Source organism: Herpailurus yagouaroundi, unplaced genomic scaffold, assembly GCF_014898765.1.
Source record: "Herpailurus yagouaroundi ecotype Mexico unplaced genomic scaffold, PumYag 184, whole genome shotgun sequence".
Classification (NCBI taxonomy): domain Eukaryota; kingdom Metazoa; phylum Chordata; class Mammalia; order Carnivora; family Felidae; genus Herpailurus; species Herpailurus yagouaroundi.
Window position 1 is genome coordinate 38,260,361 of NW_024412415.1, and position 25,950 is coordinate 38,286,310.

The following is a 25,950-nucleotide window of genomic DNA, read 5'->3' on the forward strand; positions in this document are numbered from 1 at the left end:
GGGGGATTAACGGCGGGCCTTACCCCCCACCTATACAGACATCCAAAAGTTTCTATTCCCTGTAAATGTTTTGTCGAGCCTCACACATCCACAAAGAACACCTGAGTTTCAGTTTCTCCTCTAAGCTTTCCTGAGGAAGGTGCCTGGGCTTTCCCATAAACTCTTGGTGCACTGTGTGCAGCAGTGGTGGAAGGAATAGGTAAATAGCTCACTCATGAAGCCCAAGGTCGGGCAAGGAGAGCAGGCACTTATGTATGCAAGGGACAGTGACACGGTGGGGAAGGGCCATAATGACGGCCCCAAAGTGGGGAGGGGGCCCAGTCGAGAGCAGAGGCCCACGCCCCACCAGGCCTCAGGGGTGCCAGAAGGGTGGCTGACCGGGAGAGAAGGATTCGAGGGAAGGCCTCTAACAGAGAGCCCGGCTAGCGGGGTGGCCTCCGGGTGAGGGGCAGCGGCAGAGCAGGGGCAGCCAGCGGGGGCTCTGGCTCTCCGGGTCGGGGCCCTGTAGCTAAAACCTGAACCCGAAGGCCACGCAGTCTATGCTGGGAGGACTTACAGGAGGAGGGAAAGGCAGGCACTGGCAGGAACCGAGAGGACAACTGGATGGAGCCTGGTGCCAGGGGAGCTGGTTAGGGCCCCGAGGGGAAAGGCCTGGTGCCAGAGGACAAGCCTGAGGCTGCTCTCAAAAGGGGAGGTCCGGATTTCTGTGGGGTTTTTTTTGTTTTTTGTTTTTTTTTTTTTCATAAGCCTTTCCAGGAAGTGAGATTCATTTCTTAGGGCTGAAGAAGTAAAAGGCCCCTTCTCTGGGGTCCCTGGGGTTTGGGCTGGACCACTGGAGCAGAAAGCCGGGCTGGGCTCCCGGGGCGAAAGCCCAGGCCAGGCCTCCAGGCCCAGTTCCTTCTGTTTCCTTCCTTTGTGCTGGTGGAGAACAGTGACCCGGTGTAACAAGGGGAGCTGACAGGAGCTCCTGAATGTGATCAGAACCCCCACCCTGCCTCTCAGGAGGTTGTTTGCGGCACCAGCTCTGACACACCCATTCCCTCTCCTTCCTGGCAAACTTCTACCCTAAATAGGAACAGAGTGCCCAGCACCTGCCCCAGGGTCTTTGAAACCCTTGGCAGGAAGGGGAACTGTGGGTGGTTCAAGTGCACCTTGAGGGTGTGTCAGCCTCCAAACCCTCGTCCTTGCCCAGGGGGGCAGCAGGGAAATGGCCTCTGGGAGCCCCCTAGCCCACCCCCGTGTCCCCACTTCTCTCCAATACGTTGTAAACAGCACATTTATTGGTGGTTTGCAAACCTCTGGTAAAAAGCACAGAACAGCAGGGCTCTCCAACATGCTGCCCTGGGCCCCAGCCCGTCAAGCATGCAAGACGGAGCTGGCGGATTAGTCAAGACGTCTTCAGGAGCAGGGCCGGCGGCAGAGCAGGCCCCACGCTTTTCCATCCCCACCACCCAGCAGCCTGGGCCTAGGCTGCAACCAGGAAGGCAGGCCCAGCCCAACCCCCAAATCCCTGCCATGCAGTGACCTCTTGATGGCTGCCTTCCTTCTCCCCGACTCCACGTCTCTGATCCCCACTCTGGAGCTGGACCTGAGCCACATGCTTTGCTCCTTCACACTGGGACCAAACCAGTTATGGTCAAACTGTTTCTATGGGCCCTGCCTCTCCACTCAGGTAGCCAGCAGAGCAAAGCAGGCCTGGCTCTCTTGTCATCACACTGTGTACTCAGCTCGGGGCTGGGCACTCAGCAGGGGACCAGGACGGGCAAAGGCCTGTTCAGAAGACCACTGTAGGTGAGCAAGGCAGGGCAGCCTGACTTAGTCTCTCCCAGAGTCTGGTGTCTGCCAGCCTCCATTCATTGGCTCCTGGCTGGGGCTGAAACTTCTCAAGGCTTCAACAATCCAAGGTACAGCACCGGTGCCTCCTCCTCCCAGATGCCCCCCCTGGCTTGATGCCAGACTTGGGGCTGGGCTATGGACAGTCAGCCAAGGCTGCTACTTCAGGGCTCTGAGGACAGCCTCCAGCTTCATGGCCACGGCCAGGTCGCCCTTCACCTTTAGCCGCCCACTCATGTAGGCCCCCAGGGGCCGCAGCTCCCTGCACAGAAGGGCCCGCAGGTCTGCTTCAGCCATCTCCACCACCACATCAGGGATGCCGTCAGGCACCCCGTGTCCTACCCTCCCGTGCCCTGTGCAGGGAAAGAAAACTGAGTATTAGTAGAGGGACAGCTATGCAGCAGGGGGAAGACGGGGTTAGCATGTCCCGCTGGGGGGAGTGGAAAGTAGTAAAGTGTGGGGGTTCTAAGTGTGTGTGACCACTCAGGGCTTTAGCTTCTAAACTGGTGAAATAGGGATGCTGATCATCCCGAAATCAGAGGCTCGTGGTGAGAAGTAGCTGAGCTCACACAATGCTCAGCAGAGAGCCTGGCGTGCAGTGGGCCTGCACCATGTGTGGGGCTCTTGGTGTAGGAAGCTCGGCTGTCTAGGTTGTCCCGCTGGCCAGGACAGGGCAGGGAGACAAAGGCCCGGATAATCGCTGTCTGCGCACGGTGTCTGAGCCCCTGACTAAACTGTTGGCAGGAGCAGAGGGCAATTTAAAAAAGGACCACCGGGGTGGGAGGTGGGTGTGAAGGAGAGGGCGGGGAAGGCGGTGGCACCTGTAGTGAGGTCGAGGAAGTAGATGCTCTGGGTCCCGCTGGGCAGGAGGATGTTGAACTGGTAGCAGGCCCCGACCTGGCTGACCAGGGCCTCCGACAGGAAGGGCTGCAGGGCCGTCAGCAGCCCCTCGGCCACAGGCTGCTTCGGGCTGGGCCCGGCGCCGCCGTGAGGGGCAGGCAGCTCGACTTCGCTCACCATCTCCAAGGTGTCCGCTGGGCGTGGCCAACAGGGTTGGGGAAGGAGGCAGAGAGAAGAAAGTCAGTGTGCTGCCAAGGTCAAGACCAGTGTCACCTCTGTACCTCTCGTGGCAGTTTCCTCTTATATGCCCTTCAGGCCTGAGTTCAGCTTCCTCCTCTAAGAAGCAGCCCTCACGTTTTCAGCCTTAATCCCCAGAGCCTGTTTCTCAGCTACTCCAGCCCTGAAAGTCAAATTCTTTCCCAGGTGCGGTCACTTCCTGCCACAGAGGCTCCCGAAGGCCTCTACACACACTCAGGTCCCTGGGCTCTTCTTGCTGCTTAGCTCGGTCCGCTTCACCAGCGGGGCTGGCTGAGCAGCTGGGCAGGGGTGCACTGCACACAGGTGCCGAACTCCGTAAGGGAACAAGCAGCAAAGCCCCGCCTGGGCAGGACACCAAGCTGAGAGCCTGGCTGAGCGCCGCCCAGTTCCTCCCCCGGGGCTCCTCACCTGGCCCTGGGGGTGGGGCACCTCCTGCCCCCGAGGACAGGCCTCCTCCCAGGAAGTGGAGGGCCAGCTGCTGGAGGGTGCTGTCTAGGCTGGACCCCGCTGGGCTGTCCTGGGGTGGCTGGAGCACAGCCTCCACTGCCAGTTCCACTCGGTCCACCTCCAGCCCCCAGGCCCTGGTCACATCGTTGATTTCCAGCTGGAAAAAAAGCGTGGGGAGAAATGGAATTAAATCAACAAGCCTTTCTGGGAGCACCTTTTTTTTTGGCCCGGAGGCCCCACAGCCTCCCGGGACAACTCCCTATGGGCCAAGCTCCTCCGGGGACACAGGCCGAGAGCCGTTACAGCCCAGCAGTGCGCAGCTGGTGGTGAGCAACCTGGAGAGGGCCTGAAGCCCTGGAGGTCCAGGGAGGGAGCATGGGTGCTGGTTGGAGGGGAGTCAAACCGGTGAAAGGGCCTACGGGAAAGGAGGGCTGCAATGTTATGATTTGTAAGAAATATACATTTGGTCATTTAAATCATCGAAATATTTCTATGCATTTGGCCTGTTCCTGGCTCACAGCTCCTACAACCCTGGGAATTGCCTGTGAGAAAAGTGATAAAGGTGTCTTTGGTTCTGATAGCAAAGGTGATTTTGGACCCCACCCAAAGGTGGGGGCTGGCTGCCAGGAGGACCAACTATGTGACTGGAGAAATTGGAACTTTCAGTCCTCAGAAGCCTCCATAAAATCCCCAAGAGGACTGGGTTCCAGAGCTCCCAGGCTGGTGAACACCAGGAGGGTGGTAAGAATGGTGTGTCTGGGGAGGCCGTGGAAGCTCCACGCCCCTTCCCCAGACCTCACTCCGTGTATCTCTTTGGCTGTTGATTCATATATCTTATCGTATCTTTTAATAAACTGGCAAACATTAAGTGTTTCCCAGAGTTCTGGGAGCCGCTCTAGCAGAAGAACCCGGGAAGGTCACTGGAACCTCCAGTCTGTATCCGGTTGGTCATAAGCACCGTAATGGCCTGGGGCTTCCGACTGGCATCTTTAGTGGGGAGTGGGGGGCAGTCTTGTGGGACTGAGCCCTCAACCCATGGGGTCTGATGATGCTGTCTCCCAGTAGATAGTGTCAGAATTGAGCTGAATTCTTGGACATTCCACTGGTGTCTAAAAATTGCTTGGTGTTGTGTGGGGGGAACCCCCTTCCCCCACATTGGAAATGGGTCCGGGAACCCCAAAAGGACTCTTCCAGGCAATGGGAACAGGATGTACAAAAGCCCAGACTGGAGAACCTGGAATGTTTGAGGAAGTGTGAGTAACCATAGGTGCATTAGGCTGGACCATCGGGTGTGGGCTGGGAGACTGGAGATAGCTGAGGGCTCAGGGTGGATTGCTCCGGTTCACTTGGATTTATTCTGACACGCAAGGAGCCCCAGAGAGGAGTTTAGCAGGGAGGTCACAGACTTGCTTGTTGGGAAGATCCTCCTGGCTGCTGTGTGGACACTGGATTGAAGGGGGCTGAAGGTGGAGGCATGGAGTCCAGGTGAGACATTGTTTCAAATTGCAGGCGGAAGCGATTCGGATCTGCTGTCAGGCAGAGATGTGGCTGTGCAGCCAAGGTACACAGAGGACAGAGCACAACCCTGGAAACTATATAAAGCTACAGCAAGACACTAGAGAAACGACCAGGAAGCTTGGTGGCTGTCTGGATGTGCAATGAGAGAAGGCAGTGAGGAGTCAGACTTCTGGTGTGGGCTCCCGTGCGGATCGCGAGTGTAGGTGTTCACCTAGACAGCAAGCACAGAGGGAGACACAGATTTGGAGGTGGCTAGGGGAGGGATGGTAACTACGGAAGAGCCAAGTGTCCAACAGGGGATAAACTGGGGATAAATAGGGTCCCGGGCCCAGGAGCAGGGCTAGAGCAGAGGATTGTAAATAGTGTCCAGAGGTAGCACAAAGCCCGGGCGGACGAGCGCTCCCAGGCCGTCCCAGACAAGAGGAGGCCAACGCCAGAAACTTGGAAAGTGAAGGGCAGGAGAACAAGGAGTAACGCAGTGAGCTGGGAGCAAGGAGGACAAGCAGACTGTGGAATGGTGGAAGCCAAGGGAAGCAGAGGGTCTGAGAGTGAGAGGAGGAGGGTCCACAGAGTGAAAGGCTACTGCCAGGTGAAGCGAGCATAGGACTGAGAAACGCCCCAGAGCTGGCAGAAGGGGCTGTCTCTTTTAGGGGCCTGGAGGAAGCCTAAACTGAGGACCGGCTGCTGAAGGGCAGGGGAGAGGCAGGTGGGAGCCAGTAAGGGCCGGGGTGGTGGACGAGCCTTTGCCCGCACAGAAAGGGGAGGAGGGAGGACTAGCGGAGGCAGGAGCTGAGCCCTGGGCCCAGAGCACTGCCCTGGCAGGGCGGAGTCTCTGAGGAAGCTGGCAGTGAAGCAGGGAAAATAGCACCTATGAAGAGGAGGCAGAAGGGGTGGCGCTGGAGGTGCTGAAAGGGCTCTTGTCCTGGAGCATCTGCCCCTCCCCCCCCCCCCCCCCCGCCGGCCCCAGGAGCAAGAGGCGAGGCTGCGGCAGAGGGACAAGGGGTGGGTGGGTGGTGAAGGGGAAGCAATCGGCCTGCAGGAAGAGTGAGCAAGCAGCTAAGGGAGGGCCTGGCAAGGCACAGTGGGGAGCGTGCACCCCTCCGGGGAGAAGTAGGCAAAAAGGCGAGTGGGAATGAGACATTTATGCCTGACCCAGGGCTTTGGGGGGGCATGCTGGGTTTCTCGGGATTTCGTTTTAACCACAGGCCCTGACCCTACTCTACCAGGCGCCAACTCAGTCTGGGCAACAGGCCCTAAATGACTAACATCCTGGTGTGGGACTGACTCCCCCAAACTGCCTCTCTTTGGCTTTGTTGCACAACATGCCTGGCTTTCTGGCTTCTTCCCCTACCCTGCTCCTGACAGCAATGACTGAGATCAGTTTTCTGCTCTGAAAAGCACGTTAAAATGGCATGTGGTTTCATAAATAAAAATTGTTATCAATTGTAGAAGATGGAGGTGGGGGGGGGGTGAGAGGGCAGGTGATCTGGCTCTAGGCCAGCTCTGCCCTTGACTGTGACTCTTAGAAGGCATCTCAAATAGTTTCTGAGCCCTGGGCGCCTGGGTGGCCCAGTCACTTAAGCGTCTGACTTTGGCTCAGGTCGTGATCTCGGGGTCTGTGAGTTTAAGCCGCACATTGGGCTCTGTGCTGACAGCTCAGAGCCTGCAGCCTGCTTCGGTTTCTGTGTCTCCCTCTCTCTGTCCCTCCCGTGCTCATGCTCCCTCTCTCAAAAATAAACATGAAAAAAAAAAAAGTTTCTGAGCCTGTAGTTTCCTCCCTCCAAAATAAAACAGTAATAATAGGCCCTCTCGCAGCAAAATGTAAAGCAGAGCTACGCTTGGGCAGGCAAAGGGGCTTGTAAACTAGAAAATGCTCTGCATGTGACAGCTGCAGTCACCATCACAGTAGGATTTCCCGAGGAGTTTCACTCACGTGGTTGATTCACTTCCTGAAGGGACTGGCGTTACCCCACCCCTCCTGTCCTCTCACCCCAAGTCGCCGGGGTAAAACAGAGCCAAGGGGAACAAGGGGAAACCTCATCCACGGTCCACCGGGACACGGGACAAAGCACAAGGTAAGCATGGGGAGCAGGGGACGTGCTGCCACATGTGTATTCACTTCCACCCCATCTTGTCATAGAAGGGACATGAGGGGAATTCTGGTATAGATAATTACTCACACATGGAGAAGAGGCAGGAAAAAGGTCCCCAGGTCCCGACGTCCCTTTGTTCTGTCCTGAACAAGGAACACAAGGCCCCCAAAATGCACATGCTGCACACGAGCACGGAAGTCCCCAGAAGGTGACTGGCAGGAGGCCTGCTCCTTTGACCTTCCCGCCTGCCTGTGAGGCGCGGTGTGGTCCTGGCAGTGCCCGCAGGGCACGGCAGGGTAAAACCCCAGCAGTGAGGCAGGACCCAGGAATCTCTGGCAGGCCACTCCCCTCCAGGGCCCCTTTGCCTCTTTAAGATGGGCTCGCCCAAGACCACTCTGGTCTGCACCCGTCTTCTGTTCCTCAACTCACAGTCCCACCCAGACCACTGGCTCTTCAAAAGTTAGGACATATGGTAAACTGAGGCCCAGAGCGATCCGGTGCTTTGCTCAAAGTGCCCTGCTCAAAGTGTCCTCAACTCACAGTCCCACCCAGACCACTGGCTCTTCAAAAGTTAGGACATATGGTAAACTGAGGCCCAGAGTGATCCGGTGCTTTGCTCAAAGTGCCCTGGCAGGCAGAGCCAGGCCCACGTGCCCACCGCTGACCTCTACCTTGTGAGAGCTGCCTACCAGGAGCTGGTCGCTGATCTTGAGCTTCTCCATCTGGATCTCCCGCAGAGGCCTCTTGAGCAGGGCCTTGGTCATGGCATTCTGGGCTGTCATGCGCGTGGCTGCGTTCAGGTCCTTCACAGTCATCACAGATAGTACTGGGTCCCAGATGCGGAACTGGACGTCGGCCCCCACAGACAGCACAGCCCCATCCTTAGAGGCCAACTATTGGGGGAGGACGTGAGACAGGGGACACTCAAAGGGCTGGGGCTGCAGGCAGGTCAGGCCTACTGAGACCACCCAGCTTGACCCACCCGCGTGGGACCTAGCTCGTGAAGGGGAAAATCATGTCCCCAAGTGCATGGTGTTAGGTACACGAAGCAAGGATATCTTTCCAACCTCCATCCTCGACTTTCTGGTCACTCCCCCGACCCCACCCCTGATGGCTACTCATACACCAAGGTGCCGCTCCCACAATACATTCTGCACAAGCCCCCACTCCCTCTGTCCAGGGGAGCCAAGAAGCCCCTCACCTTGCAGGGAGGGACATTGAAAGCTCGTGTCCTCAAGTCCACCCGCTGAAAGGAGTCAATGAAGGGCAGGAGCAGAACCATGCCAGGCCCTTGAGGGGTGCGGATCCTGCCCAGTCGAAACACTATCATCCGCTCATAGGTGGGCACAATCTGTTCACGAGAACGAGGAAAAGGGGTGAAAATGCTGAGTGTAGGCAGGCAACAACGTCCGGCAGGGTCCCTCCCTTGCCTCTCTCTTCCCTTGCTTTGGCTGGTGTCAGTTATCCTTAGATCTTTTTAGAAGAGAAAACCAAGGCTCTGAGAGGTTAAATGCCTTACTCAAAAATCTCAGAGCCCCCGAGTGAAACAGGCAAGATTTGGATGTAGTTCTGAATGACTCCAACCCCAAGCAAAGGGCTTTCCCAATTTCAGAAGTAAATATGTCCAAATTGAGAAATGAAGGCTCAGAGAGGCAAAGTGACTTGCCCAAGGTCACACAGTAGTTGTTTCAGTGGCAGTTTTAGGACCAGGATTTAGGACCTTCTAAGGCTTCCTTCCAGACCACACCAAACCCAAAGGCTTTCCAGAAAAGTTGACTATTATTGCCTAGGGTCACACAAAGAGCAAGGCCTTCCTGGGCTTCCACCTTCACTGCAGCTCTCAGATGTGATCCTTAACTATAGTTCATCTTTTTCCCCTCTACACCAGCCCTGTTGAGAACCAGGCCTGAATTCCTACTACTCGTTACCTGCTGGGCCAAGTTGAGTGTTTTTCATTTCAGATTTTAGCCTGACCCAAAGAAAGGAACGTATGGCAAAGATATCTGTGTGTACCATAAAGCCAGTGTCCAGACCCCAGGACTTGGGAAACTGGGAAGGCTTGTTGACCATTTACTGGCGCCCAGTATGACTTTGGGCAAGTCTGAGCCTCACTTTCCTCATCTGAAAGATGCAAATGAACCATCCTTGACTAGCCCATTTCATCGGGGGGTGATAATGTAATATTTAGGGGAAGTGGACAGAGGATGGGGAATTCATCTAACAACGCCAAAGGTTTCAGTGCAGCCCAACCACCCTGAGGGTAACCCGGCCAGCCTTACCTTCAAGGCAAACCAGCCGGAAACAGGGAAGGTAATCAGCAGCAGCAAGAACCCCAGGAAACTGATGAGGCCATGGCAGAGGTAGGAAGGCCAGCTCTGGGGCGCATCTGGGGACAAGAGAGCAGAGGCGGTCAAGGAACGCCAATTGGTTCTGGCAGGATGGCGGCAGGCTGAATGAACTCGGTCAAGGGCACCTTTTGCCCACCTCCAACCACCCCCCCTTCACCAGCTCTTTCCTTTTCAGGGCTCTCCGTTGCCTAATACTCCTGTATCTTTAACCAGATGCTAGTTAAGGATGTTCCCTCCTCCCACACGTCAAAACTAATCTGAGTCCCGCTCCCACAAGGCCTAGTCTCTGCTAGGCAACAGCCATTAGATGTGAGAAGCCATCCATGTGACGCTCTCCTCTCTGGGTATCTGGACCAATTCCCTTGTCTGATATAGCCTGCCATCCATGTGTAGCACAGAGCCAGGGGCACCTGGGCATCTGTACACACTGTGCTGGGTTGAACTGAATGCTGGTGGTATAAAACATTCCTCCTCTACCATCAGCCCCAGAAGCGTGCTTTCAGGGCCTCCTTTTGCAGATAATACCTTAGCCTAAAGGGATAAAGCATTAATGGCTCAACAGGAGCCATGGATGACAGGGAAGATGTTCTCTCTTCTCAGGCTCACCATGCACCCCCTTTAATGCCCTAAGGACTACTGAATGCTTCACTTGAAGCAGCTTCGGATGGGGTGTGGGAACTAGGAAGATAGGCTCATCGGAGACAGAGGCCCTGGCCCCTGGAGAACCAAGAGCCCAGAATGAAGAGTGGCGCTGAGAAAGCCCCAGAATCTAGGATGATTATCCTCTGCTCTCCTTCCCATGCCAAGGCTGGACAAGAGGCAGACAGGAGCCTCTGCTCAGACCTCCCAGGAACACCATGTCCTCTGGGCTCTCCAGGCCCCAGGATACTGCCTGGCTCTGACCCCTGTGGCTACTGCAGGAAAGAAACCCTGGGATAGGGTCAGCTATCATTACAGGAGGGTTCGGTTTTCAGACTGAGGCATGTGGGATCTGACCCCGGTGGGGGCTAAGGGAAACACTCAAGGCTCTGGAGCAAAAGAGGACCAAAGCTGACACAACAGGCAGCTGAAGGCCTGCCTTTTTCTCCTGTCGCTATCCATCAGGAAACAGGTAGATGCTTAAGCTCAGGGCATCCAGAAGTAGTCACTGGGATGAAGATTCTGCCATTTCTCTGCCACCAAGTGCCCTTAGTGAGCTGGTGACCTCCTATGCCTAGACCCCGGGTTCTTTCTGGTCAAAATGGGGATTTGAAATCCCTTCCCAGGCTTAGACGGCTGATAAGAGCCGAGAGGAGAAATCAGGGGGTGAGGCCTGTTAGAAAATAAGACGGCTCCGGGGCAACAGCCCAGCAGCCCTACGTGGGGGGCGGAGGAGCGCTAGCATCCCAACGCCCGGTCCAGGCCCTTCTCCACATCGTGGCCACTCTGTGCCTCCTCTTAGGGTGCGAGGGCACCAGACCGGCTGACTCCAGAGGGTGCCGGCCGGTCCCCGCCCCGGGTCCGCTGTGCTGGGCGGCCACTCACCGGCCCCCGGCCCCACGCCGCCCCGCTCCGGGGACAAGCAGCCCTTCTGCGAGCCCAGGAAGCCGAAGCTCGACTGCTGGAAACGGTCAAAGTCCCCCAAGGGCAGCGCCCGATACCCGGACCTGCCGAGCATGGCTCCTGACTGGGGCACGCCCCGCGCCCCCGCGCGGTGCCCGGCAAGCGCAGCCGGCCGCTTCCCAAGCCCGCCCCCGGCAGGCCGCCGCTTCCGGTTTCACGGGCCGCGACGCAGGAGGAGGCGGCTAGCTCGGCCGCGTTCCCGCCGTCGCACAGCGCCCCCTGCGCCGGGAGGACCGAACCCGCTGGAGCCCTGCCTCTCTGCTCTCGCCCGGCCTTGGAAAAGGAGCAGGAAGGCAAGGTGAACTCTGTGAGTGGGTTTTCAGAAGCCGAAGTTTAAAACTCCAGAATCAAGGAAATGCTACCAGCCTTCTCAGCACTCCCGCTGCAAACTCACATACTGAGGTGGCGGTGCGTGGGGGTGTGGGGGTGTCTTATCTAGAATTAGGGTTTCTTAAGGGTCTGGTGAGCAAATTATTCCTCCTTGTGTCCCCACAGCCCAGCAAGCAGTGCTCGGCACAGAATGGATCTCAGACTTGTTGAAGAAAGCCGTAACCAGCTTGTTGTGGTCCCGGTGTGGCAGGAGGGCCTGAACTTTGGCACAAAAAGAGAAATTTCATGTGCAGACCTCAGGGAGTACAGCAGAGTGAGGAAGAAGGGGAGAGCATAAACCATCCTGGGGCAGGCCCTCCAGAGAGAGCATCACAGAGGTCCAGAAATGGCACACCCCTTGATCCAGAGGTAACTTGCCACTCCATGGCTCAAGAAAATCCAAATGCAAATGGTGAATTTACTCTGAGAAGCACTGATTTTCAACTTGGTGTTGGGGCGGGGTGTCTTTCAAAGTGAGCAAAGAGGGGGCTCAGTTGAGTAAGCATCCGGCTTCAGCTCAGGTCATGATCTTGAGGTTCATGGGTTCCGGCCCCACACTGGGCTCTGCGCTGACAGCTCAGAGCCCGGAGCCTGCTTCAGATTCTGTGCATGTGTCTCCCTGGGCCCCTCCCCCACTCCCTCTCTCTCTCTCTCTCTCTCTCTCTCTCTCTCAAAAATAAATAAACATTAAAAAAAAGAGTAAGCAAAAAAAATAATACAACTTTCTTTGTCTCAGCCACATGCCAGTCCTGCCTCCTCAGGCCCTTCACACCCCAGCCATAGCCATGTCCCTTCTGCAGATGCTGCTTCACCATCTTTGGCTTGTCCTAGTTTGATGGCCTGGTTCTAAAGCCCTGGTGGGTACTGATCAGGCTGAAGGTTAGGGTAGGCCCCTGAGGCCTCTCACATAGTCCCTAGGAAGTTGGGTCTCCCCGCCATTCCCTTTCCCCCACGCACCCCAGACGATAAGCTTTACAAGAGCAAGATCCTATCACCATCCCTAGTCTGCTCCAAGCTGGAACTGAGCACAGAATTGTACACAGCAGGTGGCACAGTGGTTGGGATGGTTTGATGTTTGAAAGCCAGGGCCCTTGACCCAGTGAGGAGTTGTGCTTTCTCCCCTCACCAGCTGGGAGCTGGCACGCTACTCCTTCGGCCAAGAGCTGATTTGCTCTCTCCTCGCTGTCTTCATATCTGCTCACCAGCTCTCCCCCTTGCCAGCCTGCCACCACTGCCTCAGACTCACCAGCCTTTCCAACTGCCACCCAAGGCATCATCCTGTCCCCCCTCATCTCCACTCAGTGTCCTCCCAGTGTCTCTAACTCAGATCCCTCCTTTGCATCCCACAGCCGTTGTCCTAGATCAGGCCACCTGTCCCGGTTGTCAGAGTGCCCGTCCCAGCATCCATGTTGGGTCATGTTCCTGGGTTCTAAACTCACTCTCTTGTTGCTCACAGAACTGGTCCATCTCCTTGGCTCTCATGCTGCCCATGGGTCCCCTCTTAAACCTGAACATGACTCAAACAGGCTCTCCTGTGTCAAACCTCCATGCCTTTGCGCGTGCTGTTCAAGTGTTCCCCCAGCCCCTAAGTCCTGGCGACCACCCACCCTCCTTCCCCGTTCCTTCAAGTGCCAGCCGAGGATCTCCTTTCCAGCCAGTCCCACTAGTGTATGAAAACCTCTGTTTGGGTAACTGCTCTTCCACTAGACCTGGGGTTCTTCCGAAGCAGGGCCACCTGTGGCTCATCTCTGTCCCCACCCCTTGGCCCTCCCTCAAAGCCGAGGGAGGGCGCTGCCTCCTTTCCAGCTCAGATCTGCTACATTCCCTTACCCCCAGGTCACCCAACCGTCTTCTCCTCTCCTCCTCCATCCGTCCTCCGGCTCTGGGCGTGTCTTCAAATCCCCCAAGTCGGCCTCTCCGCCCTTAGAGCCGCCCCTCCGCCCCTAGAACCGCCCCTCCGCTCTGTCTCACTTCCTCTCGGGAGGCGGGCTCTCAGCGGGCGCCGCCCCTTACGGATAGACTCCGACGGGTTCGGGAGACTTGGCCCTCTGGCGCCTGCTTCTCGTTCCGCTTCTCTTCCCGCCCCTCAAGCTCAAAACCCAGAATCGAAACTGTGCTGTGATCCATGCAGCGGGAGCCTGCACTCGCCCAATCTCCGGGTCCCCAGCAAGACCCCGCACTGCCCCCCACACCCACCATGCCTCCCCCGGAGTCCGTCTCCGAAGACCACCAGCCCAGCCCCAGCCACAGCCCCACGGAGGTACTACTGGGTTTGGGGAGATGGGGTTTAGGCTTTGTTGATTTGGTCAGTTGCGGGGAGAGGTGGGAAGGGAGAGGGCAACTTGGCCAAGCACCTCAAAGAGTGACACAGAGAGAAAAGCAGGCACTGGGTCCTGACCCTCTTGGCTGGGGTAGGGGTAAGTGAGACCAGGATGAGTTAGGGGAGCCTCTCCAGGCTGTGATTCTCCAGGAGCAGGGGGCAAAATGACCACGCTGGCGCTTTGCCTCCTAAGCTCCTGCCTCAGATGAAGGTCCACAGGTTAGGGAGAATGGCAGGAGCAGCCCTACTGCGCAGGCCTCTGGAGCCAGGAACATGTCCCAGGTGTGGGAAAACCAAAACCCAAGTTCCCAGATCAGAAAGTGGGAAACTGGCCCGGATGAGAGAAGTGTCTTGGCTAAGGCCTCACAGCTCCTGTGGTGGTTTCTCTGCTAGGATACCTCCAGGATCCTTTTCTTGGAACACCCCTCGAGCACAGCCCCCGTCCACAAGGTCCTCCTCCTGGAAGCTTGCCTCAGTCTTCTCCCGAACAAATGCCCCAGCTCCCCTCCTCCCCCAAAGGAGCTACTTACATCACTTGCTCTATGTTCTTCCAGGCCCTTTGGCTCCCTCTCATGAAAGCACCTTCTTGCGGTATTTGCATTATTAAAACTAGGAGTAATACTACTTAATTATGAACACTCCTCACGTGCCAGGTACTGTTCTAAGCACTTTTTTTTTTTTTTTTTTTGCTGTAAACTATCCATAACATAAAACTTACCATGTTTTTACGGATTTATTTTTTTTTTAATTTTTTAAATGTTTATTTTTGAGAGAGAGAGAGCAGGGGAAGGGCAGAGAGAGAGAGGGAGACACGGAATCCAAAGCAGGCTCCAGGCTCTGAGCTGTCAGCACAGAGCCCGATGCAGGGCTTGAACTCACAAACTGCGAGATCATGACCTGAGCCCAAGTTGGATGCTTAACGACTGAGCCACCCAGGCGCCCCTTAAGGATTTTATTTTTGTGAGTAATCTCTACACCTGACGTGGGCTTGAATTTACAACCCTGAGATCAAGAGTTACATGCTCCAGCAACCGAGCCAGCCAGCTGCTCCAAAAATTTAACCATTTTTAAGTGTACCTTTCAGTGGTATTAAGTATATTCACAATGTTGTGTTACTATCACCACCCTCTATTTCCAGAATTCTTTCACCACCCCCAACAGAAACTGTACTCTTTAAGCAATAGCTCCTTATTGCCCCCTTTTCCCAGTTCCTGGTAACCACCAATCTACTTTCTGTTGCTATGACTTTGCCTAATTTAGAAAGTGGAACCATGCAACATCTGTCCCTTTGTGTTTGGCTTACTTTGCTTAGCGTAATGTCTTCAAGGTTCTCATCGCAGGTATGAGAATTTTCTTCCTTTTTATTTTATTTAATTTTTAAGATTTTATATTTAAGCAACTTCTGCACTGAGCATGGGGCTCAAACTCACAACCCTAGGATCAAGAGTCACATGCTCTACCAACTGAGCCAGCCAGGCACCCCCTTCCTTCCTTTTTAAAGCTGAATAATATTCCATTGCACATGTAGACACTTTTGTTTATCCATTCATCTATCAATGGACACTTGGGGGTATTTCTGCCTTTTGGCTATTGTGCATAATGTGCCTAATGATGCTGGGAACATGGGTGTGCACGTAAGTATCTGTTCAGGTACTTGTTTTCAGTTCTTTGGGGAAATACATCTAGGAATGATATTTCTGAGTTTGTATGGTAGTTCTACGTTTAACTTTTTGAGGAGCCGCCAAACCATATTAAGCACTTTATACGATGTCCTATGAGATACGCTTTAATGTATCTCCTTTCTAAACTGAGTTCCTTGAAGGCAGGGATTTATCCCATCCATCCGGGTATCTCGGGGCCTAGGGGATGCTCAGTAAACTGTGGAGGGAGAGCTGGAAGGTGTGAGTGAGTGGGGGAGTGGGGTACTGGTAAGCCTCGGTTTTGTATCATCCTGCCTGGAATGGGACTCTGTGCAGCCACAGGAGTGGGTGCGGTGGGTGGGGACTCCTGGATTTCAGGCCTCACCCCCACCTCTCTGGTCCCCCAGAAAGCCGTGGAGGAGGAGTTCGAGTTCCTGCGCTGCCAGGGCTGCCAGGTAGAAGCCAAGTGCCCCAAACTGCTGCCTTGTCTGCACACGCTGTGCTCGGGATGCCTGGGGGCGCCGGGCACGCAGTGCCCCATCTGCCAGGCGCCCGAGCCCGCAGGCTCTGACTCGCTGGCCCTGGATAACGTCTTCTTCGAGAGTCTGCAGCGGCGCCTGTCGGTGTACCGGCAGATCATGGACGCGCAGGCACTCTGCACCCGTTGCAAAGAAACTGCCGACTTCTGGTGTTTCGAGTGTGAGCAGCTCCTCTGTGCCAAGTGCTTCGAGGCGCACCAGTGGTTCCTCAAGCACGAGGCCCGGCCCCTGGCAGAGCTCCGCAACCAGTCGGTGCGTGAGTTCCTAGATGGCACGCGGAAGTCCAACAACATCTTCTGCTCCAACCCCAACCACCGCACCCCTATGCTGACTAGGTGAGCCGGCCGGCCCAGGGTGGGGTGGCACATCCAAGATACCGGTAGAAGGTGCAGGGAGCAGAGATCCAGAGAGGCACATAGCTGGGAACGTGAGATGAGGAGCTTCTAGGGTCCTGCAACTCAAAGTGTGGTCCTCAGACCGGCAGCATTTGTGCTGTGGCCATGGCCGCAATTTCTGTTATCTCCTACAAATGGGTAGTCATCGTTTCCAGTTCCCCCCTGTAATCAATAAAGCTGCAGAGTCGGCTTTACAAATTCATCCAATAATTTCTTCAGGATAAATTTTGGAAATGCCATTGCTGGGTGAAGGGGTGTGAAAATTTTATACTTTGATACCTGTTACCAAACTGCCTTTAGAAAGTCTTACAGTGGAATTTTCCATATCACAGCCATGGAGTCAGGGTATAGAGTTGGATTCTAGATGAGATGCAGGTAGTTCGTTTCTGTCCGAAAAGGCAAAACTATAACACCGTACTATCTCAGGATGTCTATTTCGAAAAAACCCTATCGAATCCAGTTAAAATTATTTTTATTAAACAGCATAGGATTTTAATTCAGTATTTTTGATAATACATTTGTATGTCAAAAAGTCACAAAATTTATAAAGAGAGGGGGCAAGTCTCCTTTCCACTCTGTCTGCTTAATTCCTACCATTTCTCTCTCCCTCCCTCCCCCATCCACAGTTAACCATTGTTACCAGTTTTGAATGTTTCCAGGGTTTCTTTGGGAGTATATGCACAGATAGATAGGGGTATATAGTCTTATACATTCTTATTTTCCCTCTTTTAGCCAAAAAGGTGGCATATGAATGTGAACTCTCCCCACTCCCAATAGATTGCTTCTGTAAGTTTCTGTAGATCCCTTGGGATCCGCAAAGTGAAGGTATTCTTTGCCCATAGGGGACACACTCAGAACTGCATCCCTCCTCACGGTGGCTTGCTTCCTGCTTGGACTTTTACCACCTGCACCTACCAGAATGCATTTCCTGCAGGTCCCTCAGCAGACAGATAATATCAACTTGAATTTGGATTTCTTTGTTATTAAGATTCAGGTTTAGTGACTTTTTTATATGTTTATTGGCCATTGTTTTTTCTTCAATTGTGAATTGCCTATTTAGGTCCTTTACCTATTTGGTGTTTTTCCTTCCAGAAATAAGTCTCTTAAATTGCAAGAACCAGTAGCTGTGCAAGCGTTTTTCTCAGGTTGACTTTTGTCATTTCTTTTCCTAGGAGGTATTGTGTTTAAGTTTTTAGTTTTATAAAATCCAGTTCATCAGTCTCTTCCTTTACCGTGTCTGGCTTTAATCATACTAGGAAAGACTTTTTCCCCCTTCCAATGTTAAAAATACTTTCTTATATTCTATTTTAATAATCTCCTGGTTTTGTGTTTATAATTAAATCTCTAATTTGTATGGAATTTATTTTTCTGCATGGTATAAAGTAGGATTCTCACTTTGCTTTTCACTCCAAATGGAAAGCTGGTTCTCTCAACAACTTTTATTGAATAATCCACTCTTGCCTTGATCTGAAATGCCCTCTAATGCTCTACTAAATAACCAAGTAATCATGAGTATGTTTGTAAATATCTGTTCTGGGCCAATGATCTGACTATTCCTTGGCTAATCCTTACTGCTGTAGGGAATGCTGTAGCTAGCTTCATGTTTGATAAGGCAAATTAAATTCCCATTCTTCCTCATTTTTGCTTTTCTTTTGTTCCTACAGTTTATGTAATTTCAGAACCTACATATTTGTTGGGATTTTATTAAATCTGGGGGGAGTTGGCTTCATCTCTGTTTATATCTTTTGAGTTTTATAGTGCTATTGACATACTTCTTGAACTTTTAAATTATAGTTTAATTTATAATATTTAATAACCCTGTGAATAAAATATTTTCCATTATAATTTCTAGCTGGTCATCATTAACATGCTCTAGGCCTCCTGATTCATGTATATTGGTATTAGACTAGCCATCTGATTGAGCTCTTTCCATTTTGTAAGGTTTTCTAATTGATCCTTTTGGATTTTCTAGGTAAACAATCATATCATCTGCAAATAATAAAAACCTTTTTCTCTCCAGTATTTATGCATATTTCCTCTTTGTAGCTTTGTTTCATTAGCTAGAACTGCCAGAATATTGAATACTGCGAAGAAGTGGTCAGGAAAGGCAACTTTATCTTATTCCTAGCTTTCATGAGAAAGTTTATGCATTCTAGTACACTGTTTATTATTGGCTTCCTTGGGTAACTTGACAAAATCACATTCAGAAAGTTGCCTCCCGCTTCTCTCTTACTACAAAGTTTTTTGTGGCTGCTATTTTGTTTTATTTTTAACTCAGGAATGGGTGTTCTTTGATTCTGTGAAGGTGTCCTTTTACCTTTCAGTGTGATGAATTATACAGAAGTATGTTTCTTTATGTTGAGCCGTTTTTTCAATTCCCAGGAAAAAAAAACCCTATTGGGTCCTGATACTATTATTTTAATTCATAGCTAGATTCCATTTAATACTGTCTTATTTAGGCTATTATCTATATTTATAAATGTGATCAATTTTTATGAATATGTGTGATTTCTTTTACGTTTTTTGATCCATTTTCTACTAATCTCCTTCAGTGAATTTGTAAGCTTGTTTGAACATGGTATACACACACATACACACACACGTAAATTGCTTAGCACAGTGCCTGGCACATATTAAGTACACAGTCAACGTTAAAATTCTGTTCCTATAATTTCTCTGTTCTGCTTTAGAACAATTCAAGAACATAAGCAATTTGGGGTTTGTAGAAGTTTCTTGAGAAACTACCTGAGACTGGTGCTTTTTTTGAAGAGTCGGGTTTTTTCCTTGGTATTGGTCTGTTTTGGATCTTGAGTCAGATTTTCTGAAAATTTTCCAGTTCATCCTAAGTTCTTTCATAATTTAAAAATTTCTTTTATACCTGTAACTATGCCCCCCTTTCTTATTTCTAAATAAGATGTTAGTGGCTTACAAGTGGTCCCACCTCTGATGTAGGGGTTGGGGTGGGTTTCTGTCCAGGTACAATGGGCAGGGCTGGTCCAGCCAAGAGCATAGGATTCCCATCCCTTGAGCAAGGTGGATGGTTTCAAAAACCTGATCATATTGGTTAAAAATCATACACAGACACTCACGATTCACACTGTTTTCATGATTTGCTAGCAGTTACTGGGAACACTCAACTTGTTTTTTCTGCACAAAACTTCAGTGCCATAAATAACCCACAGCTTTCTTCAGGTCACAATGCGGTCACAAGCCACTCCATCCTTTGACACCAAGCTGATTTAGGACTCTGGTTGGGGAGCAGCACCACAGGTGGCTTTAAACTCAGAACTCAGCCTGGGAATGTCTGTCCTGGGCCACTGGCATTGATCCTGATCACCACTTCCACCACTGGCGTGGAGTCCTTTTTTTTTTTTTTTTTTTTTTAATGTTTATTTATTTTTGAGAGACAGAGAGAGATAGAGCCCAAGCAGGGGAGGGGCAGAGAGAGGGAGACACAGAATCGGAAGCAGGCTCCAGGCTCCCAGCTGTCGGCACAGAGCCCGACGCAGGGCTCAAACCCACAAAGTGTGAGATCATGACTCAAGCTGAAGTCGGGACGCCCAACCGACTGAGCCACCCAGGCGCCCTGCGTGGAGTACATTTCCTACTTCCTTCTATGTGGCATGCAGTCTGCTAGGTGCTAGGGTATAAATGTGAACAGATACAGCCCTGGCCCTCTGCGAGGTCGCCGTCTGGTGGAAAAACCAGATCTGCAACTAACCATCAAGGCTAGAAAGTGCCAGGAGGAAATCTGCTCACCCTGAGCTTGGATAATTGCCCTTTTCACACTGTCTTCTACCTTGCTATCTTACATGTTCTCTTGCCAGTATCCCCATGCGCACTGGGCTGACATCGGGATGTGTGCTCAGTCATTTGTTAAGGACAGAAAGCAGGAGGAGCGCAGGCCTAAAAGCGAGTCATCTTTGAAAAGGCATTGACTGGTGTATGCAGCTTCCAAGAAGGTGTCACATTTAGCCTGACACTTGAGAAAGGAGAAACGGCATTGGGGGCAGGACAGGGTGGACCAGGAAGCCTGTACAAAGGCAGAGGCACTAGTCAGTCGGCTGCATTTCAGGAATTGCGAGTAAAGGGTATGCCTGAAGGGAGGGGCTGGAAGAGGGAACTGGGGTCAGACATGGGAGGCTTAGAGGATTTAGAACTTTATCCTAAAATTTTAGGACGTAGATTATTCTCAGCTTGTTCCTTTTTCGTGCATTTCACTCTTGTTTTACCAGTGAACAGTCTATAGAACACACTTTGAGAGGGACCCTATGGGGGGGCTCTGCTGGAAGCCCACTGATGGGCGTTAAGGCAGAGGGTGGGAGGGTCAGATTCTCTCCCTGCACTGTGGTTCTGTGAAGTGGGTAAGTTTGGGAGCCAGGAGACCCAGTATTTGTTTCTTTGGCTGCATACTTATTTCTATTTCACCCCATTCCGTAAAGCATTTGAGGAGATTGACCACTGTGCTGTTGGGCATACATACCTAGCAGAAACTGAAGCAAAGGACCTGGACCAGGGGAAAGGGAGCCCCATTAGGAGACTGAGGCTGTGGTACAGATGGGGGTGAGGTCTGCAAGAATGCGGAGATGGAAGAATGGGGAAGGGGCCCAAATCTCACACTACCAGGGCCTGCCTCACCTGGAGTTAAAGGTGACCGCCAACCTTTCCATTTTTGGGATTGCTGGGGAGTGCCTTTTGCCCAATAGTAATATTGAGTCGAGGACAGCAGTTGGAACTGACTCCCATATCTGGGTGTCAGATCCCAAAGCTTGGCCGGATGGGGTGGGGGAATTAATCCAGAGGCATCAAAGCTTATAGCCAGAAAGCATTTGGATTAGTTGAGTGGAAAAAACAAAAGATCTGTTAATCCAGTTTGAAAGGTGTGATGAGACCATAACCTGGGAAAAGAGTTCCCAAGGCCAGAAGTTGGAATGATTTCAGAAGAGGACAGGGAGAAGCAGGCGGGACAGCCCAGGGGAAGTTTCAGGGCAGAGACGGACAGGTCGCAGTGGCAAAGCTGGGGACAAGGAAGGGAAGGGCTGCTAGCTGAGAAGGAAATGGAAAAGACATCCTCATGGACCTCATGGACTCCCCCTCAGGGCTGGGTGGGGGAAGAAGGCCAGATGCCACAGGTGCAAACTATGAGGAGCCCCCTTGCCCTCATGAACCAAGCAAGTGCCTCCTGAAATTCGTTTGCACCCTCGGTGTCCGGCTGGCCTCCTTGGCCCAGCCCTGTCTGGGGCCTTCCTGGTACCCTCTGTGAAGTTATCAGTAGATTGCGTCTTCTTGGGGATTGATCTTACCGGGGTTGAAAGCTGACCCAGAAGCACCACATGAGCAAGCAGAAGGATGCTGCCAGGAGTTAGGGCACAAAGAATCCATTTCCAAGTTTTTCTATGAACTCACCCAGGGGACTTGTTTTCTGAGCCAAACCAAGAGCAACTGCTTTTCCTTTCATGGGGGTGGGGGGCATGGAGCCCCAAGGTAGATTTGGTTGAATGCGTAGATAAGAGGGCCATGTGAAGTGTACCTTGAAGAGGTTTGTCTGTATGAGATACAACGAAAACAAACGTGTAAATTAGTAACAAATTTTTAGTCAGTCTCTTAAGCAAAAATGAATGAATGGCTTATGTAAGAAGTGAACAGGGTTGTGGCCAGCCTCTGACCCTACTTGATTAGATATTCATATTATGTCAACAGGACCTGCTTTCTCTGTATTTCTTGTGACCCTTCTTTGCTCCAAGTCAGCCCCATTCACAGAAGGGTTTCTTCCTGTCGCTTGCCAGATGATTGCAGCTCCAGAGGCCCTTGTACACACCCTCATTCTCAAATCCAGTGGGAGAGAGCAAGAATCCCTTCCCGGATTCTAAGCCTAGTCTGAGTATGCTTCTGATTGGATCAGACACCCATCCATGCAGGCGACAGGTTTGAAGCCAGCCTCAGATGAAGCTTCCCAACTCCTTGGAACCTGGGCAGTCCCTTTCCAGCAGGAGGCGTTTTCCCTTTTCCAACCTGGGCAGAGAATGGGCTCTTCTGGTTGGAGTATCCCTTTTATTAATACTTATCTGTCCTTTGAGATGTTTTTCCTGGGCTGTTATCTTAATTCTCATGCCTTCTTGAAAGATTATTGAGGAAGAGAGAACTGTTCCCATTGTATAAATGAGGCAAGAGGCCAATGCATTAATGGGAGCTAACCCAACTGGGAGAACTTGTCTGAGCCAAGACCCAAATGGGGTAGAGGGTTTCCTGACTGCAAACCGTGTGTGCGTTTCCTGGCACTGCTGGCCACTACAGGCAGGCAGTCCTCAACTAACAACTGGGCTGAGTTGCAAAAAAGGACTCTGCAAGTTGCTTGTTTAGAACTCGAGTGTTTTTTTCCCCTCAGAAGTGGATTATTAAAAGAAAGCGTGCTATTTAAGAAATGATAAATTTAATTTTCCTTAACTTTAGCAGAAGAAAAAGATACTGAAGAAAAATTTTACTGAAGTAAAATTAGACTTTACTAAACTTCAAAGAAGTGTTTCTTCATTGTAAAATGTTTCCTAAAATATCTAAGACTAAGCAAAAAAAAAAAAAAAATACTAAGACATTAAGAGGTTGTAGTTATTATAGTTTGGTTTTAATGAAACATTTCCATTTTAGACAATAGTAGCTAGAGTCTCTGCTGAAAAAGATCAGGATGGCCCACTCCCATCTATCTCTCTTGCTTCTATGTTAAAATGGCTCTCATGCGTGGCCCTGGCCCTTGTACTTTAGCATTCATTCCTATAAATTCTTTATTTCAATTCAGCTCTTAACTGGATGGATGTTGTCAGTAAGCAGTCTAAATTCCTAGGATCTCTTAGTATTGAAAATGTCTATCAGTTGCTCTTCTGTTTGAATGATATCTTGGCTGGGTATAATATACCTGGGTTACACTGTTGCCTTTAGAATTTTGTAGACTTTGCTGCGTAGTCTACCAGCATCAAATGTTCATGAGGAGAGGTCTGAGGCCAAATTTATTTGCTTTTTCTGTCTTGATACCTAAAGGTATTTTCATTCTTGAAGTTTATTAATTTAACCAAACTGTCTTGGTGTTGAGCATTATGTATCCAATTCTGAAACCTGGCAGACTTCTTCAATCTAGAAATTCTCCTTATTACAGGGAAATTTTCTTACTCCTTCTCCTTTTTCCTCCTCATTGTACTCTTTTTTGCTCTATTGCCATTAGTATTATAATGTATTAGTATTATTTCTTGGGTTTTTCTGATTCATAATCTTAACAATATTACTATGATTTGGGGAGAACTGATTTGTTTGATAAATCATTTTATACACATTGTAGTAAAAGTACTTGAGACTATCAAAATTGTTGCACGTAAGGATTTACTGTCTGTTTTCTATTTTACCAGAGTCATTAACATTTAATGATTAACTTTAGTCTTTGAATTTTGTAACAAATTCCGCTTTGGCATCTCTTACAATTTGGATTTATTCTGCCAAAGCTGTTAGAGTTAGAAAAGCATTTCAAGATTGGTATAGCCAAGTAGAAGAGCTGCCTTTTTATGCCATGTGTCACTTGATTGATAAACAGTGTTTATTGTTAACTGAATCAAATCATGTTTTTCTTATTCATGGCTTTAATTAACCGATTGTTTTAGCTACTTCCATCTCTTTTGCCATCTCATTTACTGAAATTAGATCAGATTTAAATAGTTTGTAGTCACTGTACTCATCTATGTGATAAACCTTGTCTTGCTGCCTTGTAACATTTCCTGGCGTGTAAATCCCTACTTCATCACTGTTCGCTAACATTCAATATTGTATAATTGCAGTCCATTATGATAAAATGCAGTGAATTCCAAGTTATCTAAAACTCTGTTCCAAAAATCAAATCTCCTTTATTAACATATAGCTTATGTGATGCTTTAAAAATGTCTTGCACTTGATACTGTTTTGACTCTACTTCTGAGGGGGGTCATTGCAATGGTCCCAGCGTGTGATGATCATCACATTTTAGAAATACCGTGTTGGTGGCACCGGGAAGGGTTGATTGGAAAGACCAGAGGCAGGGAAGCCTGTTAGGGGATATGCCAAAGGAGATAAGTTGTGATCGAGGCAAGAACAAAGGTGTGTAGCAATGGGAACTCATGTGACAGATTTAGGAGCCAGGATTCTACCTTGGTCGTCTTTACATCCTAGTGCCATGCTTGTGCATAGTTGGTATTTACTATTTGTGGGGGGAGGGTAAATGAAGGTAGAATCAGCAAGAGTTAGGGATTTGTTGAAGTGGTTGGAGGGGGGCGCGTATCTGGCGTTCCCCCTTGGTCTCTGGCTTGAGTGGCCTTTCAGTGGGCCATAATGGACACGCCAGCCCTCTGTCTTGGGAGCAGGGACCTGCCTAGAAAAGAGTGGGGAAGGTAGATGCATGATGGGCATTAAACGAGGGCAGTTGTCTTGATGGGCACTGGGTGTTGTATGTGAGTGTTGAACCACTGAATTCTACTCCTGAAACCAATATTGCATGGTATGTTAACTAACTAGGACTTACATGACAGTCTGAAGAAAAAAGAAAAGAGTGGGGAAGGAAAAGCACAAACTTTCTCTTCCTCATTCTTGGCTGTGGGGTTGGCAGAAGATGGGTGTGAGAAACAGACAAAGCTTCCGCCTCTTACCTTTTCTCGCTGCTGCCTTTCTGGTGTCTTCCTCTCGGAGCCCTTGGGTTCTCCGATCTCTGTCACCAGCTTCTCAACCAATGAAGAGTTGGAGGAGGAGAAGTCAATAGGAATAATGCTTTCGCTCTAAGTATCCCAGGCTCTGCAATTACCCATCTCTTCTCCTGGCTTCAGAAATCTTTCCTCAACCCTGTTTCCCAGCAGAGCAGGAAACCAGTCTGATTGAAAGCATTCATATTTGTATGTAAATGACACATGTAGCCCTTTAATTGCCCTCTAGCCAATAATTTGAGTTTCCAAAGGAGGCTGTTCCTTTTGCTATTCCCTCAAAGTGAAAGCTCCCTGTCACTCTCTTGGAAGTGAGCATGGTAGAGTAGAGAGTTTCTCAGTTCCCATTCAGACCAGCCTGGCCCTGCCCTGGAGTCCTGCTCTGGGGCCAGCTCTCCTCCACGGGTCCCATTTTCATAGGATTTTTGCTTCCTGGATTTCCCAGCCCTGTTTCTTAGAAGAGCAGAAGTGGCATACCGCTCTGGTCTCAGCAGGAGGTGTGGCTACACTGGGCTGGCCTGACCCTAGTGGGAAGGGGACAGCCCAGAGACCACACTCAATATGATGTTTCCGTACTGTCTGAGGTTGAGAGGTTGACTTACCAACAGTAGGGCTAATATCCCTGCCGTGCAAACCTGTGTAGTTAATGCCTCCCCTTCTTGCATGGCTCCAGAATGTCCAATGTGTCGCTGGCACTGTGCAGGTGACTTCCCATACACCAGCCCATCTTTGTCCTTGCAACAGTCTATGAGAGGCATTCTTATTTATCCCCATTTTATAGACAGGGAAGTTAAGACTCGAGAGAAAGTATTTTACTCCAGGCCTTGTAGCTAGGAATCAGACGGGCTCAGATTCAGGCCCAAGGCTGTCCACCTCCAGGACCCGTATCCTTCCTGCTGTCACATGGCCTCTGGCATGGCAATTTAAGACATAGGCAGCTTTCAGATAGGGAGACTGAGAACCCAGGAAACATGTTGAGGCTTCTAACTAAAATATTAACGACATAGTCAATTCACTGAACAGTCATAAAGGGACAAGCAAAACAA

The 25,950-nt window shown here is 50.8% G+C and overlaps 2 protein-coding genes across 11 annotated transcripts in view; one reads left to right on the forward strand and one right to left on the reverse strand.

Moving 5' to 3' along the window:
* Nucleotides 1–1,258: 1,258 nt before the first annotated feature.
* Nucleotides 1,259–13,253, reverse strand: STOML1 (stomatin like 1). 3 transcript variants are annotated; one of them, XM_040493235.1, is made up of 7 exons: nucleotides 13,139–13,253; nucleotides 9,269–9,375; nucleotides 8,191–8,340; nucleotides 7,655–7,882; nucleotides 3,340–3,535; nucleotides 2,655–2,867; nucleotides 1,259–2,186 (listed from the first exon to the last, which is right to left on the reverse strand). In XM_040493235.1, the coding sequence occupies exons 3-7, from the start codon at nucleotides 8,317–8,319 to the stop codon at nucleotides 1,993–1,995; spliced, it is 960 nt and encodes a 319-aa protein (XP_040349169.1). In that variant the 5' UTR covers nucleotides 8,320–8,340; nucleotides 9,269–9,375; nucleotides 13,139–13,253; the 3' UTR covers nucleotides 1,259–1,992. The 3 variants fall into 3 exon arrangements, with proteins under 3 accessions (XP_040349169.1, XP_040349167.1, XP_040349168.1); XM_040493233.1 differs by lacking the exon at nucleotides 13,139–13,253 and adding an exon at nucleotides 10,862–11,076; XM_040493234.1 differs by lacking the exon at nucleotides 13,139–13,253 and adding an exon at nucleotides 10,862–11,074 and having other exon boundaries at nucleotides 7,679–7,882.
* Nucleotides 13,254–13,287: 34 nt separating this feature from the next.
* PML (PML nuclear body scaffold) overlaps nucleotides 13,288–25,950 on the forward strand; it is a 38,987-nt gene continuing 26,324 nt past the window's right edge. For 7 of the 8 annotated variants that reach the window (XM_040493232.1, XM_040493227.1, XM_040493231.1 and 4 more), the window contains exons 1-2: nucleotides 13,292–13,568; nucleotides 15,676–16,142. In XM_040493232.1, coding sequence (XP_040349166.1) covers nucleotides 13,434–13,568; nucleotides 15,676–16,142 — 602 coding nt within the window. In that variant the 5' untranslated portion in view covers nucleotides 13,292–13,433. Of the gene's footprint in view, nucleotides 13,569–15,675; nucleotides 16,143–25,950 lie in introns of all 8 variants that reach the window. The other variant, XM_040493225.1, reaches the window with a different exon arrangement.

Bases quoted from the DNA above. Each gene is read 5' to 3' on its own strand.
- STOML1 (XM_040493233.1), bottom strand. From the start codon at position 10,994: ATGCTCGGCAGGTCCGGGTATCGGGCGCTGCCCTTGGGGGACTTTGAC. The intron at 2,868-3,339 runs GTGAGGAGCCCC...GGCCACGCCCAG, and splicing joins TGCCCCACCCCCAGGGCCAG to CGGACACCTTGGAGATGGTG. The intron at 2,187-2,654 runs GTGCCACCGCCT...TTCCCTGCACAG, and splicing joins CTTCCTCGACCTCACTACAG to GGCACGGGAGGGTAGGACAC.